General features: G+C 47.3%; 1 protein-coding gene across 2 annotated transcripts in view; it reads right to left on the reverse strand.

The window, feature by feature from the left end:
• The window catches only part of LOC120413806 (zinc finger protein 395-like), a 113225-nt gene extending 95333 nt beyond the window's left edge, over positions 1-17892 (reverse strand). For both annotated transcript variants that reach the window (XM_039574772.2, XM_039574765.2), the window contains exon 1: positions 16826-17892. In XM_039574772.2, the coding sequence (XP_039430706.1) occupies positions 16826-17248 (423 nt within the window). In that variant the 5' untranslated portion in view covers positions 17249-17892. The remainder of the gene's footprint in view (positions 1-16825) is intronic.
• Between the last annotated feature and the right edge of the window lie 1903 nt (positions 17893-19795).

Below are 19795 nucleotides of genomic sequence, written 5' to 3' on the forward strand. Positions count from 1 at the left end.
TGAAAAGTGAAACTCGATGTCGTAACGCGAAATTCCGCCGACGTCCAAAAACAGGCCAAGCCGAAAGTAGCGCAAGTAGTTGGTCTAAAAATTGCGTTTCGCCGCTGACATAACCGCAAAATGTCACTACTTTTCGCCGCAGGCAGCGTAGAACCGCAACAGCGGTTGCCAACGACTTGACGACTTGATTGCAACTCCAGCCCCGGCTCTAACTAGAGAGCCGGGCGACATGTCGTAACTTGTTTTCGCCCGGCGAGTACCGCTCGACCGACTTAATTTTTCGAGGAAAGCGCAACCGCTCTGCCGGTTGGCGGACCGATGAAAGTGTGTCACAAGGTTGCCAAGCCGCCGCCGCCCGCTTCTAGAGGTTTTTGTTTTTATTGCCGAGCGGTGTAATTTTTTCTTGCACGATTCGCGCACACAAACATGGCGGCTAGTTGCACTTTTCGTGCTCTTTTTTTCGGGTCGGTATTTTAATTGACAAATGGAAACCGACGGTTAACTGCAACAAGTTATGCGTCCCAAATTTCGCGAGGGTCAACGCGAGAGGGGTACGCCAATCGATTAGGGCTTTGATCAAGGCCAACTGCGATGAGCGAGTCCCGTTAGGTAGCTACGATCGTGCGCACATGAAAACCCGCTCCGGCAGGTGTTCAATCTCTGAGAGCCAGGATTATCTGCTTGAAAGACCCTTTGTGCCTCACGAACGATAGTCTGAACAGAGGGGGGAGGCAAAACATCCGATAATGACAATTCGCCACGGCGCAACGGTGGTCCGCAAAGTTGCACGATCATCCCGAGGGTCACCGCGCAATTGTCGTCGGGTTGTTGAGAAAGTTCTGCGTTTAAAGCGAGGGGACCTGCCCGTGAGTCAGCGTCGACTTTCTTCAGTCGTGATGACCCATTATGAAGCGGGTCCGGATTGATCCGCGCTTAATTACGACTCCGCGAGATATTGAGGTCACCAATCAAGGTAGCCGTGTGAGCGTCCTTTACCGCCAAAATAGTAGGCCAAGCGGACTACGTCGGCACACAGCGTCAATGTGACAAGTGTCGCTTATCACCCAGCGAAAAAAAACCCCGGGCCCTTGAACTTCTTGTCTTATCGGACGCGCACAGTCTTTTCAAAACACGTCGAAATCTACGCCACGCCGATAACAGGATACCGGCCGGCACCTTCCAACACACATGTGTCATCGCACACAGGCCTACTGACGTCAACGGCAAGACGTTTGTCAAGGTCTGCGCGCGTTATCGCCTTGAACGGGTTCAAGCGCAGCCTGCTGTGTGGCGAGATGTTGTCACAGATCTCGTCGTCAGCCGACGTATCGACACTGTATTGACATTAGTCAGCAAAGAAGCTGTTGACGATCGGATAATCTCCGTTCGGTTATCAGTGTGAAACTTTCTACCACAGTGATTCACGCGCGATTGTTTACGTCTCGGGCAGACAATTTTGCGTTTCGTAAACTCTGCCCGGAGGAAATTGCCGAGATTATGCGGATGTGGATTGGCGGCGGCGCAACAAGTGCGTCGGTACTTACGACACCGATGCGATTTGAGCGATTGCTTACCTGGAAGGAAGAAAGAGAAAAAGTCGTCGGTTAATCTCGGAAACGTTAGCTGATTGACGGAACTTTCCACAGCGTAGACTGAGTTGACGACCACTTGTTGGAGTTTTTTGTCATTAATAAATTACGGACTTCAAGTTCTAAATACCTTGTGAAGCAGAATGAATTTGGCGAATGGGGTAAGTACGAGTGAAAGTGTTAATGATGGTCTCATTATAGAGTGCAATCTCAATTACGGACTTCAAGTTCCAAGTTCCTAGCTAGTTAGAAAACAATCGACGAACGGGGTAAGTACAAGTGAAAGTGTTAGTGCGTTCCAGTGATCAAGTGTCTCTGTCAAACAGTAGCCGTTTGAAGACGTTACTGCCTGTCATTTTGCAGTAACGTCTCAAAGCTGCTGTCAAGTGAAAATTTGTCTGTCAAAAAGCAGCTTTTTGAAGACGTTACTGTCATTTTGCAGTAACGTCTCAAAGCTGCTGTCAAGTGAAAGTATTTCTGTCGATAAACAGACTTTTGAAGACGTAACGTTTTAAAGAGTCGTATATGACTTAGTAGAACAGCTTTAACCCCATTTCTAGCCTAGGGCCAAAAAGCCTTGATCGGATCGCCCTGAAACCGAGCTCCGATTTCTTTGCGCAATAAATCGTGATTCTAATCTCGTTTTACCCAGAGCGCGCGCAGGTGCCGGGCTCCACCAAAACTCTGCTAGCGGCGTGCAGAACTGCAGTAATTGGTTGCACCTTGGCGAAGAAACGAAACGTAGCGCAATCGCTGCATCTCGCTTCGACGGCGTGTACCGCCACCACCACTATTTTTTTTTTTCTAATTCAACGTCAAAGTAAGCCAAGGACTTTATGTTTCGCGATTCGGCGCGCATACGTTCTCGCCGGCGAAGTAGGCGCTTTGTGTGCAACCTAACCTATCTTTCTGTAAATGGCAAACCGGGTTTTGCCGCGGCATTCTGTGACATCCAAGGAGGCCATGGCTTCGCGTGATTACTGAAGGTGGTGGTTTGCTGAGACCTCACACACCTTTGTTGGAATAGAGGTCTCTAGCGCGTGGATCGAATATTTTCAAGCTTAGTAAGCCCGCTATGGCAGATATGCTAATGTGGCGGCCTTCCGCGTCGGGCGTTGCATGCGATTAGCTGGTTATGGTTTGCAAACAGTGAAGAGAGATGACTTCATCATCTTGCGGTTCAAACCGAAACGTCAACTCTTTCACCGCGGTACAACTCCAATTACTTCACGCGCCCTAAGCCCCGATTTCGCAACGCCCGGGAGAACCGGTTCTACCGGCCCTTAAATTGGTTCACCGGCAAACAGCTGAGGTGAGGTCACAAGCCGGTTTCGGTGCGACACTTTCAATTTTGCGCGCACACTCGAACCCCTTCGAGAGCTTTTGTCACACGCGAATTCCACTGCAGCGGCGAGGTTCGCGCACAGGGTCGAAAATGGTGTCACATACTCGGCGTACTAGATCGAGGACTTTTCGGGCCAAGCAGGCCACGAGGTTGCGGTTTCGACGGCTGACGGTGTGTGTGGTTAGACTACTTTGCGGGAACTTTCATTTTTGTCGGGGTTTTTGATGAAGGGAAATTGACCTCTCGCGAAATTAGTTTGATGATTTTACCGCTTTTTGACAGTTGTGTGAAATCCGTGAAAACGTGATTTTCGCGGCGCGAAGCGCAGCCGTTTCCGATTCGGAAAAATTTCTTTGTTTCCACTGCAACATGCACCGACCACCATGCAATCCCGCAGGTGAAGTAGGGCCTAGAGAGGAAACAAAAACTTTCATTTCCGTACGGTCAAACATGTAACTAACCGGAGGGGGGAGGGAGACACAATTTGCCAGCTTGTCAAGTACCCTGGAGGTATCCGGGCGCGCATAAAATATACACACGAAACCCGGGGAAACGTTCTTGCCGTCGTAACCACGTAATAACGGAGGCGGATCGCCTCGGTTTTTTGTTTGTTTCATTCATACAGAAAAATAGAATTAGTCAGGGTAATTGCCGGCATTAAAGGAAGTTTGTGCCAGTTTTGATTGTTCTAAATATTTGATGATGACGGTGCCTGGAGGTGCATTGTTTGTCCGGTTATTTTTTTCCTCGCTGTGCAAAATCACCAGCAGGCCATGCAACCGGACGAGTTTCCATCCGGACTTCGTCCCAGAATCGATACGTCGATGGTGCGACAAAGTATGCGGTTTGATAGAATGACGTTTCTATTGCGGACTTCAAATTGGAAGTAACCTCCTGGCAAACACTTGTTGGATCGAAGTGAAATTTTAGTGAAGGTTTTTTTTTTAGAAGGACGTTCCCAATCACGGACTTTCTAGGTACCCGGTGATTTTGAGTGAATCGGTGAATGGGGTAAGTACAAGTGTAAGTGTAATTGCGTTTTAGTGGTGTAGTGTTCTAGAGTTTATGTCAAGTGAAAGTGATTCTGTCAAATAGCAGTCTTTTGAAGACGTTACTGCCTGTTTGCAGTAACGTTTCAAAGCTGCTGTCAAGTGAAAGTGTTTCCGCAGTCTTTTGAAGACGTTACTGTCTGTCATTTCGCAGTAACGTCTCAAAACTACGCTGTCAAGAATGTAACACTACCGTGTTTGAGCAACCTCGTGGAACCGACACGTGTCGCTGTACATTCCAGCCAACTTTACGCTATCAATCACGTCCGTAGCGCCAAGACTGTCGACCTTGGTAGGTGTTTTTTTGTTCGCTTCTTATCAAAGTACGTGAAATATGCGTACCAGGCAGACACGCTCGCAGCGCTGTTATTGTATACATTAAGAGGGAAGTAACGTTCCGTACGCACAAATCCAACAAGACACTCATACACGTAGTAGACGTGGAGTAGTACTACTACTACCACTACGGCAGCTAAGCGGCTTGTTGTTCCATTAACACAGAAAACTCCCGCACACTCGAAGCGGTGGCGGCCCAAATTCCGCGTTCTCAGCCCCTCCGCGTCTTATGAATCGCCGTCGTCGTCGCCACTGACTACGTAAACATTCTCGCAAGGTTTTCTTTTTTTATTCGTTGGCATCTTGGCTACGCTACCCGTGCGATGGTGCGTAGTAGTTTCTTCTCAATGGCGCGCGGCGATGTGTGTGCGAGACCGTATATCTTGAACACATCTTGGCAGAGTGTTTGATGAATGTGGTGGCGCTGATAAAGCACCACAACCACCACCGTTGAAGTCAGGAAGTTGAGAAATTCGCTGTTAGGGGTGGTTGGTCTGTTCAGGAAGCACGAAATGATACCTTTCTTCCCTGAGTTCAAAGCGTTTTTGCTTGGTTCGGCACCGTAAAACTCGGTCAGTCAACCCCGGGTGTACGAATTTCCCGAATTTTCAAGCGCACGCTAGCCGGAAGCTCTCGAAGAGGCTTTTACGCACAATCCAGTTAATTAAGGCTACGCCGAATACGCACCGAAGAGCGGCCGTGTCGTCGTGGCCAGTTCGCGCGCTTGTAGTTGTAGTAAGCCGTGTGCGTGTTTTTTTTATTTCGGCACAACCTGAATCTATGAGCCATGTACTACGCGCTTGAACGCAAATCCCCGCGCAACCTCGAAACTCTATTGTGCGTGCGAGTGTGCGTAAGGTCCCCCCTCCCTCATCAGCCCCCCTTCAACCGATAAGCGCAAACTTGTTCGGAGGAGGAATAGACGAGCCGAAACGAAGTCGTTGAGAAAAAAAAACCGAAACTGTAAATATTTGATGAGTTTTCTCTTTTCTGGTCCGTCTCTTCGCCGCGATGGCGATTGCCACAGCGTGTTTGAAAGCGAAAATTTTCAAGCTGGTCAATCAGCGACGAAAACAATAGAAACTAAAAGTTTTGGGCTGAACATTTTGGGGAGTTTTGTGCAAACTTTGGCCACCCGAGCGTAACTTTTCACGTAATCGGCTTAGGTGAAGTAATGTCTGGGAAAAAAATGGAAGTTTGGGGAGTACTTTAAACTTTTGGCAGGGAACCAATTTGAAGCTATGCGGCACGCGCTTCCTTAGCTAATTGCCCGCAATCAACCAATAACGGACGTACATCAAAGCAATGTAAACAACATTAAAACCATTAGTTTTTATGCTACACTAAATCATCGCCAAGTAGCGAAACGATGGCGCAGCTGACCTCACATACATGCCACGTTTGTTGTTGTACGGTTCCAAACCATTCGCGCAATAACCTTGTACGGTTCCCCGAATTCTTTTCCATTCCAAACCCCGTGGCCACAAAAACCAATAAATTCACACGCAATAGTGTGTGCAAAGCAACCAACAAGTAAAACCCCCAGTTGACTCACGTGGGTGTTTTATGCTGAACTTCAGCATCATCGGTTTCATCACCAATACGCAGAAAGCTTGTTTACATTCCATCGCGATCGCGATGATTCGCGCGCTCGACCTACGCATGTATCGATGTACGCTTACACCCAAATGAAAACAGACGTTTACTGACTTTGATGGTGAAGTTCCCGATCACGGACGTAAACTGCTAGGTACCCTGTGAGGCATAGTGAGTTCAGCGAATGGGGTAAGTACAAGTGTTAGTGCGTTCCAGTGTTGAAGGGTTTCCCAATCACGGACTTCAACTTCTAGGTACCCTGTAAGGCAGAGTGGAATTGGCGAATCGGGGTAAGTACAAGTGAATAGTGAATTGTTAGTGCGTTCCAGTGATCTAGTGTTTCTGTCAAATAGCATCCTTTTGCAGACGTTACTGCCTGTCATTTCGCAGTAACGTCTCAAAGCTGCTGTCAAGTGAAAGTGCTTCTTTCAAAAAGTTGTCTCTTGCAGACGTTACTGCCTGTCATTTTGCAATAACGTCTCAAAGCTGCTGTCAAGTGAGATTTGAGTAAGGTTTGACCCTCATGCTGGCTATGGGTGTAACAAACTGATGACGAAATATCTGCTACAACTTCATCAAGTGTACCACCATGTTGAAGCCGGAGAACCTTCAGTTCAGACCGGATAGCTTAGAACTTGTATCACATGAACGGCGCTCGCATACGGGGGTAGATTTCGTAACCCAAGCGCCCTTGGAGTGCGAATACTAGACCCACACACAAACACACGCAGATCTTCAGCGATCCCACAACTACAGCGCGTTCGTCTCAGCTAGTAGATACGGTTAGTAGATATTTTTGAACGGTACGGGCGCGAGAGTATGTGGCGGAAACCTTCGAGCTCGAATCCAACTCAAGGACATCAACCGAGAACGGGGCGGATCGACCGGCTTTCGTGATGTTCGGGAAAAAAGGGGGGTGAGCGGCGACGACGTGAAGGGATTAGAGTTACTTCGGCGAAGGAGAGTTCGATTCAGGAAGTAAACACAGGGCACGATATTTCTGAAGCTTCTGCGGGTAACCGGTTTCGGTACAGGCCTGTACTAGAAATGTGTTCAAAATCTATGTTTAGATTACAGGTATTACCTGTTGAGACTGGTAGGACTTCACTTTACAAATACAAAATGGCGGTCACCTTCCCAGCGAACGCTGGAGATCTTATCCAGCGGTTCAAATCATGTTTCTGCTTGTAATTCTAATGATCTCCGCGTCGTCCACCGTGAACAACCCGGCAAGTGAAAGTGTCCCACTTTTGCCCTTATGCTTGGGTCTATGCTTCGCCGATCCTCCGTGTGAGATTATGTAGTTGCTGGGAAGGCAAACTCCTACACGATAAATCTTCCGGATTAGCACGATGATTGATCACTTAGCCGGCCGACCACCTGTCGGCGGATCGAGCCTACGACAACTTCGCACGGCGGCTTCGTAACAAAATCCACATCGCTTCAATCACAATTAAATAGAGAGAAAGTTTAAAGCGAACAGCTCGTTGCATAAGCCAAAAGCGCTATAAATTTCAAATTACACGTACACGAAAGTGAGACACGGATACCGCGACTTAGACCAAGCAGGTTTAAGTAGTCAAAGTCGGTAGCGACGGTCGACGGTTTTCGAGGCGAATAAGGAAAAAAATCACGCTCGAAAACATGCGCGCAAGCGTGCACCTGAAGTCACTGCGCGCTGGCTGGTTGAAGTTCGTCGGGGTTGGGGAGGGAGGGAGGGAGAGAGAGCGAGTTATGGGAAGCAATATTGTAAAACCACTTTCCAGTTGGATGGTTTGGGCAGCTGTTGGCCGTTGGTCCGAGGGGCCGCAACATACGGACCCGGGACATGGTGGCTGGTCTTGTCCAGATTTTTTTGAAGGATTTTAAAAATTAAAGATCCGTTTTAATAGCCTGAAGAAGGCCATATCATCAAATACACCCTGAAGAAGACCATATTGAAGGAAGAAACGTTGAATACGGGAAAATAATCCGTACGAATACCCTCGTAAAGCAGGCGAACTTCAGTTTATGCATAATCAAGATTTACTGCTGATTTGGGCGATGCCTTCTCTATTACGGACGTCAACATTGAGGTACCCCTTGGAGCAAAGTGAAAAAGTTAACGATTTTCAAGGTAAGTCGCTGCGTTCCAGAGTGTGTTCTATCACCCGGTGAGTTCTAAATCTGTCACTTCTGTCAATGTCAATCAGTCAATTTTAAACATTCGATTGAAAATTGTAGATTGTTGATCAACAATTTTCCATCAATGGATCGAAATAATTTAAGCCAAATTCGGGTAAAAATATTTCGATCAGCCACCCTGGCCCGCAGTCCAGTCGGCGCAGTCCATATGGAGATAACTCGCACCCAACTCCGCGCACACTGCATCGAGAGGGAAAAAAGTGTTATTTTTTTAAACACAACAAGAAAAATGAACCGCTATGTTTTGGATTTCACTTGCCACGCACATTTCTGCGCTTCTGCGGACTTTGGCCGGGCGAAATGCCGCTAGCCATCGCTAGACGAACGCGCTGTCGTGGAGTTGTAAAACGGGGGGAGCTCAATTGGACGGTTGATGATTGCATTACTTATGCTACCCGATGTTGTCGACTCTCACGCGGGTGTGCTGTCCATCTTTGGCGCGAATCGATTTGCTATCGATAAGTTTTAGTACTTTATTGGAGCGGTGCGTTTTTTTCTACTTCTTTTTGTACCACTTCTTTTCCGGCATGAAACAGTTACTCGGCGTAAAAATACTCACGCAAGGTACCACTACTATCGTGCGGTTGATTGAGTTCAAATGATTCTTACGATTCTACGTTCGAATCTTTTTGCTGTGTAGACCTTCAAAGGCGATTAGAACAAGACCATCGAGCCAGCTATACTGGATTTGTTTATTTGCCTTGTCACCAGGAAGTCGAGCCCTGCTAATCGTCAGCCCAATTAGCGTTCCCTTGTTAGTTGCCGCTCCACGATTCCTGTGATGTGTGTGCCAGCTTGTTATCGCAGATAAGGTCCGATATTGTTGTTATTGGTACATCGGCTCTACCCACACAAGGTCGCAGTAGGTTGCGCCACCAGCATGTCCGTTGAACCTCCGCGTGCCGTCTGCTTCGACCTAGACATCAATTACCAGCACAGGCTAGTAGGACATGTCCAAAAAATGAAACCGATAATGGCTCCGTTGGACCTATTTTCGGCCGCTACTACCACAAGCGTCTAGTCTGCGCGTCGATAACGTCGCCAAAGCGAGACGACATCAGGAAGAGTTGCCGCCATCCTTCTCTCTCAATCTATACCTGTCTCCAACCCCGTCAATCTCATTTAAATACCATTAGCCGAAATTCCGAGCCTTTTAAACGAGACCCCCCTCTCTCTCATATTTGTCATTGACACGACTGCTTGGATGGACGCCGCACCAACTCCAGCAACAACTCGACTCACAACAAACTTATGAATTCGCGCGAACGCAGCATGCCTACGACGCACATTTTCGCACACACCACTGCCGCGCGCGAAAAGAGGTCATTATTTTTCGTGTTTTCTGTTTTGCTCGCAAAATTCGCAAACCCGTCGATAGCTTTCGCGGTTGTTGTTGCGAATTTTGGCGAAAGGCCGCGCGCGTAGCGCTTAGCCGAAAACCAGTTGAAGGTTGCCAATGTTTTGCTGGATCTGTTGTTGTTGGTGTTTTGCGTGATTGGTGAGGGTGAGCGCTGCTGCGTGAATTCCGGGTGTTCATGACGGCGAACGGCAGTTCGGGGTTGCGGGTTTGACGGTAGCGTATGTGCTTTTTTGACAAGGTTGCAAGGACCCGCTGTGACCTTTGACAGACGCTAGATTTGGACACATTGACAGCCGTTGACCGTGCGGGGCTTTTTGCGCAGTTGACGCAAAAAGTGGCACATGGGGCTTGTTGTTTTGAGCGTGGATGAGTTGGCAACTTTCGCGTTGCGTTGCGTCATGTCGCCTGTAGAGGGGTGAGTTTCCCGATCACGGACGTCAGAATTGAGGTACCTATTGGTGTAAAGCAAAAAAGTTGACGATTTTCAAGGTAAGTGTCGCTGCTGCGTTCCTGATAATGTTCAATTTTCTGGTAAGTACTAAATCTGTCACATCTGTTAACCAGTCAATAGTTAAAGTTTGTAACGTGTTGTGCAGCAATAACGTGTAAAAGCGAACGTTCGTTTTTTGAGTTTGCCGATCACGGACGTCAACATTGAGGTACCTCCTGAGAGCAACGTAGAAAAGTTGATGTAAGGTAAGTCTCGTTGCTGCGTTCCAGAGTGTGTTCATCCGGTAAGTACTAAACCTGTCAACCCTGTCAATGTCAACCAGTAAATACGTTAAGTTCGATATGGTGCCACGTTCGCTGCGTAACCTTTTGCGCAGCAAAAGTAGCACAGAGGACACGCACCTTATCGAACGAATTAGCAACTTTCGCCACTTACATCACGTTGGCTTTTGGGCAGTTTGATTGTTTTCAAGCTGGGATCGCCAGCTAGAGTACCCGTCCAAACAGATGTGTGAATTTACCGAGTCTACAAGACGCTCGTAACGCGCCCCAACATGTGGCCAAAACAACCAACCAGCGCCATAACGGTCCGCCAGCATTCCGTGTAGCTCATCAATTTCAAACACATTTGAATGGCCCTGCGGTACCGTTTTTCTCCGACGACGACAAACGATGACGAATTCGGCAGACAACTTTCAGTTTTTGTACCCGAGTAGGGGAAAAAATGATGTTCAAAACTCGCTAGATTTTCCCGCCCGATACGTAACGATCATCTTTGGCGTGTTTTTCTCCTCTTTCACAGCATTCCAGCGGCGCGAGGGTCGGTCACAACAATAAATATTTCGTCATGTTGGAGCGGGGTTTCTGGCCCAAGCGGAGAGGGAATCTCGGGGCAGGTGAAAACAAAATGAATGGGAGCCGTTTGGGACGACGATTGCATTCCTCGACTGCTGTTAGAAGCTGGTTTTTTGTTGTTGGTGAACCGAAATCTCACGCGTCACGGATGGTACAATAAGGCCAGATTAGGTAGGGCTTCGGCGATGTCATTCAAAAAGGTATCGGTTTCGTCGAAGTCACGAGACGTGAAGCTAATCATAGGGGTTGGGGCTTGGAACCGATTTGGAGATTGTTGGGGGCCGTTACGGTGACGACGACGACGAAGGTGTTAATGGAGATCTGCAGCGCGTCGTTCACCGAGATCTGTGGAATCGCATAAATCAACACCTCGTCCAATGTTGGTCCTCTGTGTTTGTTTGTGCTCCGTGGGAAATGTTGTGGCGCGCGTTATGACATCAGCTAACCTTGCAGATGGCGATCGCCGCGTACAAACACAATCCAGAGTGGTGTTCCGCCACCAATCGCTATGTAACCTTGGCGCGTTACTACAGCGTAGTTTTACAGCTCAATTTGGCTCCATCGACCGAAAAAAATCCCATGTAAACAACATGGCCCGGTTTAATTCAATTTAGTTTCGATTACGAACCGGCCGCTTGCGAGCGCTTCGTTTCCTCATCATTACGTAATTTCTCAAACTCACTGAACTGGTTGGTTGATCTCTGCGCTGCTGGTTCAAACCCGCTCTCGTGACGCTCAAGTTCGAGCTCATCGAACCAAGGCCGCTAACAACACAGTGTGTTAGCGATTGACAGTCATCACGCCGATGACGGTCGACAAATTAATTCTTGGATCAAGTTGGCGGTGATCACAGTTTGAAGCGCGCGTGCGCGCGCCGCCGTTCTACTCAATGACATAACTCAAGGGACCACCGATGTCAACATTCACACGTCATTGAGGCGTCGTCGGCGCTAATCGCGCGCGCAGATTGTGGAGGTCGGTCGTGCGTGAGTCCGAGAAAGCAGCCGGTCCCAGGACTATTTTTAGAACCGAGATGCAAAATTATTTCGCGTCGTGGCTACCGCTCCCTTTGTTTACCAAGCGCGTCTTGGCATCAACACACACACAAACAGTAGGCGGGGGTTGTTGTTTGTTACGGTTTGGCAGCGTAGCGATATGTGACGACCCGGCCGGCGAGCGATGCTGTGATCGCGAACGCTTCCCAACTACGGACGTCAACATCGAGGTACCCCTTTGGTGCGATGAATAATTTTCGAAATCAAGGTAAGTGCTGAGAGTTCCTGCGTTCCGGAAGGCGAGCTTTCGTGGTAAGTACTTAATCTGTCACCTCTGTCAATCTGTCAATAACTTAAAGATCACGTTTGCTACGCAACCGGAGGACCGCCCGACCTCCGCCGGGCTGTCCTGCCGATGTGCGCAACAAATAAACAACGCCATCATCACTAAGTGGGAATTGCGGGGCGTGCACGAGCCAGAATGGAAAAACACCGCCAACTGGTCGCTCCCCGGGGAAACGTGACTCGCGCGCTAGTGACGACGTCAAAGCGTCAGAATTGCCTGTTTTCGAGCTGGTGACGCGTATCGCGTTCATTCATAAAAGGAGATAACCGTATTGCGGGTGTTTTTTTTCGAGAAGATTTGCAGGAACGTCATCGTTTTAAGTTGAAATTTTAAGTGTAGATCTTGAACTTCACCCTTCTTCGAAGCCATCAACCGCCGGCCAATTTCTTTGTTCTCAATCGAAGACGTTCACGCTCGCCGTATTGGTGACACTCTGTGCAAGTGTGACGACCACAGCAACAGCACAGTTATTTCAATAAATGCACTCAACTTGCGCAGCTGATAGCTGTTTTAGACGAAATTTGTCATTTTTTCCTGTATGACCGTGCACCGCAGCGGTTGAAGGTCGGTCAGCTCGCGCGCGTTTTCACGGTTACCCAACCGGATGGCAGAAGCAAAAACATTGCACAAGCCAAATACATCCCAATGGCCTGTTACCGAGTGCAGCGGCGAAAAAAATCTTCCCCCAGGAAACTTTTTTCTCGAGTGTGGGTGAACACAATTGACTGCACTGAGCAAGCCTCGCGATGAATTCTAGAGCGGCAGGTTTGACAGCAGCGCTGCTCATTACGATCGCATTTAGCCCGGTTGTGTTGTTTTGCTTTGCGGGTCACTGCACCCGGCGAGGGACACAATTTATTGGGGGATTCGGTTTGTTTGTTTGATTTTTTTTTTTTGCTTTGTCGCCACTCTGGTGGGCGTAATGTGCGATGCGTAATGCAAGTGTAACTTTGCTGACATTGCGAGGTTGTGGGGTAGACGCAACAGAAGATCGGAACTCTTTGAATTTGAGAATATGCCTGCTCAATTACGGACGTCAACATTAAAATACCTACTCAGTGAGACAAAGCTTTATGGGAGGTAAAGAAGGTAAGTCCCAGTATCCAAAGTGAAACAGTACCGGTAAGTACTAAATCTGTCAACACTGTCAATCTGTCAATAGAATAAGTTTGCAGAGTATTTCTTCTAAAGATCCTAATTGTATTGAAAATTGCATCTCTACACAGTTTTTGCCTTCCTCACCTCAATGAGGAAAGGCTATAAAATCACTCGAAAAATGAACTTCTTTATTCGACTTCGTAGACCCACTTTCACGTATACCTATCGACTCAGAATCAAATTCTGAACAAATGTCTGTGCGTGTGTCTGGATGTGAGTCCGTGCACCGAAAAATATGCACACGATTATCGCCGGACTGGCTGAACCGATTTGGACCGTTTTAGTCTCATTCGATTCGTCTTGGGGTCCCACAAGACCCTAGTTAATAATTTGAAGTTTAGAGAAGTACTTCAAAAGTTATGCTAAAAAAAACAAATTGAGCTAAACTTCGGAAGATTGTAAAAAGGGTGTTTTTTGTAAGAAAATCCATCATGCTATACATTTTTAGAAAGGTATTTGAAAGACCTTTCCAACACGTTCAAAAAATTGAAGATCTGACAATCCCATCAAAAGTTATGAGCAATTAAGTGTTATTTATACACTTTTTTGAGGCCGAATCTCAAATATTTTGATGAAAAAGTTGTCCGGATCTATCATGCGACCCATCGTTGGATAGGTAATCAAAAGACCTTTCCAACGAGCCCAAAAGATTGAAGATCTGACAACCATATCAAAAATTATAAGTACTTTAGTATTTTTAATACACTTTTTTAAGGCCGGATCTCAGATATTTTGATGAAAATTAGTGTTATTATACACATTCTTGAGACTGTGTAATGATTTTACTTTATGAATGCGAGGAAGGCACCAACCACCTAAAGGTGGATTAAGTAACGTTTTTTTGTAGATTTGGAAGGTTGAAAATTACCTCTTTTATGATGTAATTTTACCTCAATTAAGACTGAAAAAGTGACATTACTCCAAATAAGTGGTAAAATTACACATTTTCAGGGGTAAAATTACACATTTTCAGGGGTAAAATTACACATTTATTCTAAAAAAAGAAAACCTTGTCAATACAGTATAAGTTTGTAGAGTACTTCTTCTAAAGACCCTAAGTGCATTGAAAATTGCGACTTTTAAGGTCAAATGAATATGTTCTAAAAAAATTGTATCTGTAGGTTAGCTTCTAAGAATTTTTGTTAATGTCCCGTCGATTTTTCAAGTACCTTTCCCAATCACGGACGTCAACATTGATATACCCTCTTAGTACATCGTAGTCTGTTTGACATGAAGGTAAGTTCCAGTATCCAATCAATCGGTAAGTACTAAATCTGTCAAAACTGACAATGTCAACCTGTCAATAGTATAAGCTTGTAGAGTACTTGTTCTAAAGACTCTAAGTGTATTGAAAATTACAAAAATGTTTGCATATAGAGGATAGCTTCTAAGACTTTGTCAATGTCCCGTCAAATTTTCAAGTGTCTTTTTTTTTATTCATAACTTATTTTTATTAGGTCCTTTTAGATTCAAGTGTCTTTCCCAATCACGGACGTCAACATTGATATACCTACTGAGTGTGTCAAGCGTTTTTGATGTTACTAAGGTAAGTTCTAGTATCCAGTGTTCTAAACAACCGGTAAGTACTGAATCTGTCAAAGCTGTCAAAGTCAATAGTATTATAAAGTAATTCTAGAAAAACTATAGATTAGACAACAGATTATAGGTTAAAACAAAAATTCTCTTTAAATTGGTAACGCTGGTAGCTTAGAATACTTCGTTCGTTTCAAGGATATTTTATTGTGATTTCCAGAGGTTTTTTTAGTCATCTAGAAAATCGTTAAAAAATAATTTGCAATTTCTGTCAGTGTCAATCAGTTATAAGTTGAAAATATCAAAGATGTAACTAGAATTTTTGATCAGTTTGTTTTCTACGATTTTATAGCAATATTCAACGAACATTTAATATTTTTTTCCAATTACGAACTTCAGAATCGAGAAACCTTCTTAGGGCTATGAAGAAAAACCTGATTCTTCTCAAGGTAAGTTCGATGCAAGTGGAAAGGTTTTGTAGACGATCGGTAAGTGTTAAATCTGTCATTTCTGTCAATATCATTCAGTCAATAGTTCTAAGACTTGTTTTTGGGAAGTAACTTACACAATTCATTTTAATTTTTGAATGTAGCAAAGTCGCCATTTTGGATGTTTGTAACATCTTGATGACATATTTTGACGTTTTTAAGTAAATATTGTTCAGCTAAATCTATCACAAACCTACTATTCAGTGATGAAATTAAAAATATTCATAACCTAAATTTATAATTCAAAAATCGCCCTTCGTTCCTTCATGACCTTTTCGTCCTTGACCCACTTACACCGCGCAGCCCTACGCTGCCAGGATTTATCGATCCGTGGCTCCCGGTGTAACTCGCACCAGGTTCCCACAGGAAAGTTACATAGATACATAGCCCCCGTCCACTTGAACCTCAACAATGTTTACCGAAATCTGCGCGAAGCGCCCCGAAATGGGCTCGTGTCTTCGTCGTCGGTTCTTTGTGTTCCAGTTAGTATTTTTTTATATCAAATAAAAAAAACAGAAGCTAGAATTAAGGGGCATAACTCTCGAGCAGAACCAGGTCACATTCTGGGGCCAATTGATTTTCGTGCTACCATTTTTGGCAAAGATGCACCGTGGCCTTCCAGCGGTGTTTACTGTGCCCCCTTCGGAGAGAACTATGTTCTCGGACTAGTTTAAGCTCTACCAATTGGACGAATACAACCAAGGATGCACTCGTTTCAGGGTATGTAACGCCAAATCGCACATATTTAGAGCGAAGGGCACACTCTCACTATCTATCGCCGACGACGACGACCGCTTACAGTGTATTACATTGTGTCGCTCAGTGCGCCGGTGGTCTCAGAACTCACCGCCACTCACTTCGGTGTGTCTCTATATGCCGAGTGCGCGCGAGTTACACACTCTCGAACGACCTAGTTTCGCGGGCCGCGCACTCTTACATGAATCTCCTTCCTTGACCTACTTTCCGAAAAATAAGCAGAGCGCTTGTGCCAGAGTCCCCCCCCCCTCGCCTACCGCGCCAACTCCGTTGTAATAGGTCGACATTCGGCACCGCTACGGTACTGTGACGACGACGTTCTAGGTTTCGTGAATAATCAGCGCCGAAGCGCGCTGTGAAGAGGAAACGGCGGAAAACGTCACCGTCCCGTTTACGGCGGGAGACCCTGGAAGAACGAACGAGCCGCGAACAAGGAAGTCCAGAAGTAACTGTTTTTTCACCTCTCTCGTGGCGTGGCTTAAATTAATGCAAGAAACTCCACATCGAGGTCATTAGTCAGTTCTACCCAGCTTGGAGTCGTGAGGAAGAGGAACGGGTCGTAAATGAAATCGAGACGAGTAAAATAAACAAACAGTTGTGAGTGGAGGGTACGCCGTAAAGATTGTGGTCAACCCTTTCGGTGCGATTGGATATCCCGAATGCGGACGTCAACGTAAAGGACGACCTCCCGTGCAGTGCTTGTTGCGTGGTTTACGGGAAGGTCAGTCCTGGTAGACCTTGGCACCGAAAGGGAAGACCTCTTTTTTACGGAGGAGCTCGCCTACCTCTTGTCCGACCGGTACGATCTTAACGGTAACCTCGTCTTTGAGGTCATCGTGTTGCACCACCTCGCCGGCACTTTCGCGCCCGTTGTACGTGAGGAACACCTTCTGGCCCGGCTTGAGCCGGACGTCCATGATGGTCTTGAAGCCGGGCCCGATCAGCTCGCTCTCGCGGAACTCGCGGGCCAGGCCGCGGCGCGAGATGTCCTGCTTGCTGTCGAACCGCACCGAGTAGCGCGTGTGCGGCGTCAGGTTGATGCAGTTGGTGTTGTCCTTCTGGTTCGCCGAGGGCGGCGTCTTGACGCCCTGGATCGTCCCGGAGTACCAGATGCCATCGGCACCGGGCGCGCACACCCGGGTGCCGATGATGGACCGCTTCGCCAAGCGCTTGCCGGTGGACATCTTGTTCAGGAAGTATTTTTTCATAAGTGCTCAGACGTTTCTGGGGGTACCGCTCGCTTCACAGACACTTGGGTTACGTCAAAATTAAAACACAATAAAAAATATATATGACCTTCCTCTTTTGCACTTGAATCACGGGGGTTTTCACGCTTCTCACTCTGGCTCTTTCGCTTTGCAACAGGTTTTTTCACGATACGCTTGGATTTTCCTTATTTCTACCCCACGTAACAACTTTTACTCTCAACAAGTTTTACTTTATCACTCTTCTACTCGCAATAATTTCGTCTTATAACTTTCTATTGTACACACAAACACAGATACCGTGGCGGGCTTTGCTCGCTTGCTTCTTCACAACTTTCTTTTTTTCTTCCTTTTGACGTGACGATCTTCGTCTTATTGCACACACCGGAGCCTTCCAACTATTCAGGACAGAATCTTGTCCAGGTTGTAGTAGGACTCGTTGATGGAACTCTTCTGGCACTTTTCCGTCACGAGACGATCTCGCAGCTCCGCTGACGCTTGCTGATGTTGCCACGAAACAACGCCGACTTCCGGTTCCGGTACCGAGCGCATCACATCAACAGTATCAGTCGACGACACATTTTCGCTGTGATGATGGGTACTGGTGGCCTGTGACTTGTTCCAAATCATATTTTGCCGAACGATTGCTGGCGGACGTTGGAAGTATCTCCACGTTACGGATTGGATGCGGAACTGCTTCGGGTTGACGTTCCCGAAGCTCTGAGGTCCGGAGATGATTGAACACAAAAATTGCAAAACGGAAATGCACACTGGTCGGCACACACGAAGTGAATATTACCCTTTAAACAGAACACAAAACAATTGTACTGTGCAAACTCGTTTAGACACCTTGCTTCCGATTCCTGCACTTGACCGTAAAAGGAACAATTTCCTTTTTTCGCTCCCCTAAACCCGAAAAAACAACACTGCTATTGTTTTCACCGCAGCACACACACCTTACACAACGCGAGTGCGGGGGAGGAGGGAAGCCGATTGTGTTTTCATTCAAGAATTTTCACACGCACACTCCGCGCTCTCTCTCTCTCTCTCTCTCTCTCTCTCTCTCTTCAGGCTGCTGCTGACACTGCTCAAGGTACACTTGCTTCTCAACCGTGAGTGGCTCACTAGCTCGAGTGACAACTTTCCGACACGAAAAACAACTGAGAACTGATCCAAATATGCTTCAAGTAAACACAGCCAGCCAGCCAGCAGTCAGCAGGCCATGAGCCGAGCGGCCGAGAGCCGAGCGCACACGAACGCGCGAACGCAACAACGGCGGCGAAGGTGTGTGAGTGCGCGCGCGGACGACGCACCAACACACGGGTTGCTATGTTTTCAAGATTTTTTTTTGCTGCACGTTCCCGAAGGCGCATTACATACAGAGTGCGCTACACATAGCGGGATGGTTGTGTGCTTGTGTGCGTGCTCGGGAGCAATCGGGAGGAGGGCGGGGGAGCTCACCACTACCAGCGATCGCGACCCGCGCAGGGGGGCGGGCAGGGAACCCGTTGTGTAAAATCTCTTGGAGCATAGATAAATGATATAATGGAAAATATATGCCACGAACCGTTTTTTTTATATTTCTGCTGCCTTCTCTCCCGCTTCGCCGCGGTCGGCCACCGACCAACCCGTGTCAGATGTTCGGCTCCACTTCGGCCCGCCGGGACCGGCGGAGTATTTTGTGCGCTGGGCTGTGGGGCGTTCGGGTTGGGTGTTCGGGTGACCGGCGCGCGGTGCGAAAGACCGAACAAAACAAAGAAATGCCAACTACACTGCTGCTCTGGCAGCAGGCCAAGCGCGAGAGTCTCGCTTGTATTGGTGCACAGCCGAGTGTAGTGGTGGATCGCAGGCGGCCGGTGTTTCCCCTTGGCCGTGCGGGAGCGAACGTGAGCGAACATGTTTGTTTGATTGCTGTCCCGCTCGGGCCTTCGGCGTTCGCCGTCTCTACGGCCAGCTGATCGTGTGGGCTAGCTGTTTTTCACCGCTTGCTTTGTGTGTGCGCGAGCGCGATGATGACGATGACGATGATGATGGTGAATGCCTTCGTCGTAACCTTTTCGTGTAGTGGTTTGTGGGAGCGGGGTGGCGGACGCGGACGGGGAAAATCGTGATTGAAATATTTTTTGTTCGTTTCTTTCTTCTTTGTATCATAATCGAACTCTCCCCCTTCGCTTCCCCCACTTACTCCACACCGAAACCCAAAAGAAGTGAATAGTAAACAAACACACGTACACACACCACATCGTCGTCGTCGTCATGTGTGTGCAGCGCCAGGCTACGACGTTCGTTGCGCTGCGCTGCTTGCTACGATCCGCGTGATCATTGGGTTTGAAAAAAAAGTTGCGATGATGATTGCGCGTGCCGGACATTTGACGACGGGCTGACCTGCCTGCCTGCCGACACTGTATTTGTGTGTCAGCGCAAGCAACTAACTACTGGCTCCGCCGCTAACTACTGGCTCCTGACCAACAAAGAAAAGATGGGAAAAAGGCGATTGTGCGGTGCAATGTATCGGTTTCTGGAATCGGTCGCAGTTTAGAGCTTAGATTT

This window comes from Culex pipiens, chromosome 3 (genome assembly GCF_016801865.2).
Source record: "Culex pipiens pallens isolate TS chromosome 3, TS_CPP_V2, whole genome shotgun sequence".
In the NCBI taxonomy this organism is placed as follows: domain Eukaryota; kingdom Metazoa; phylum Arthropoda; class Insecta; order Diptera; family Culicidae; genus Culex; species Culex pipiens.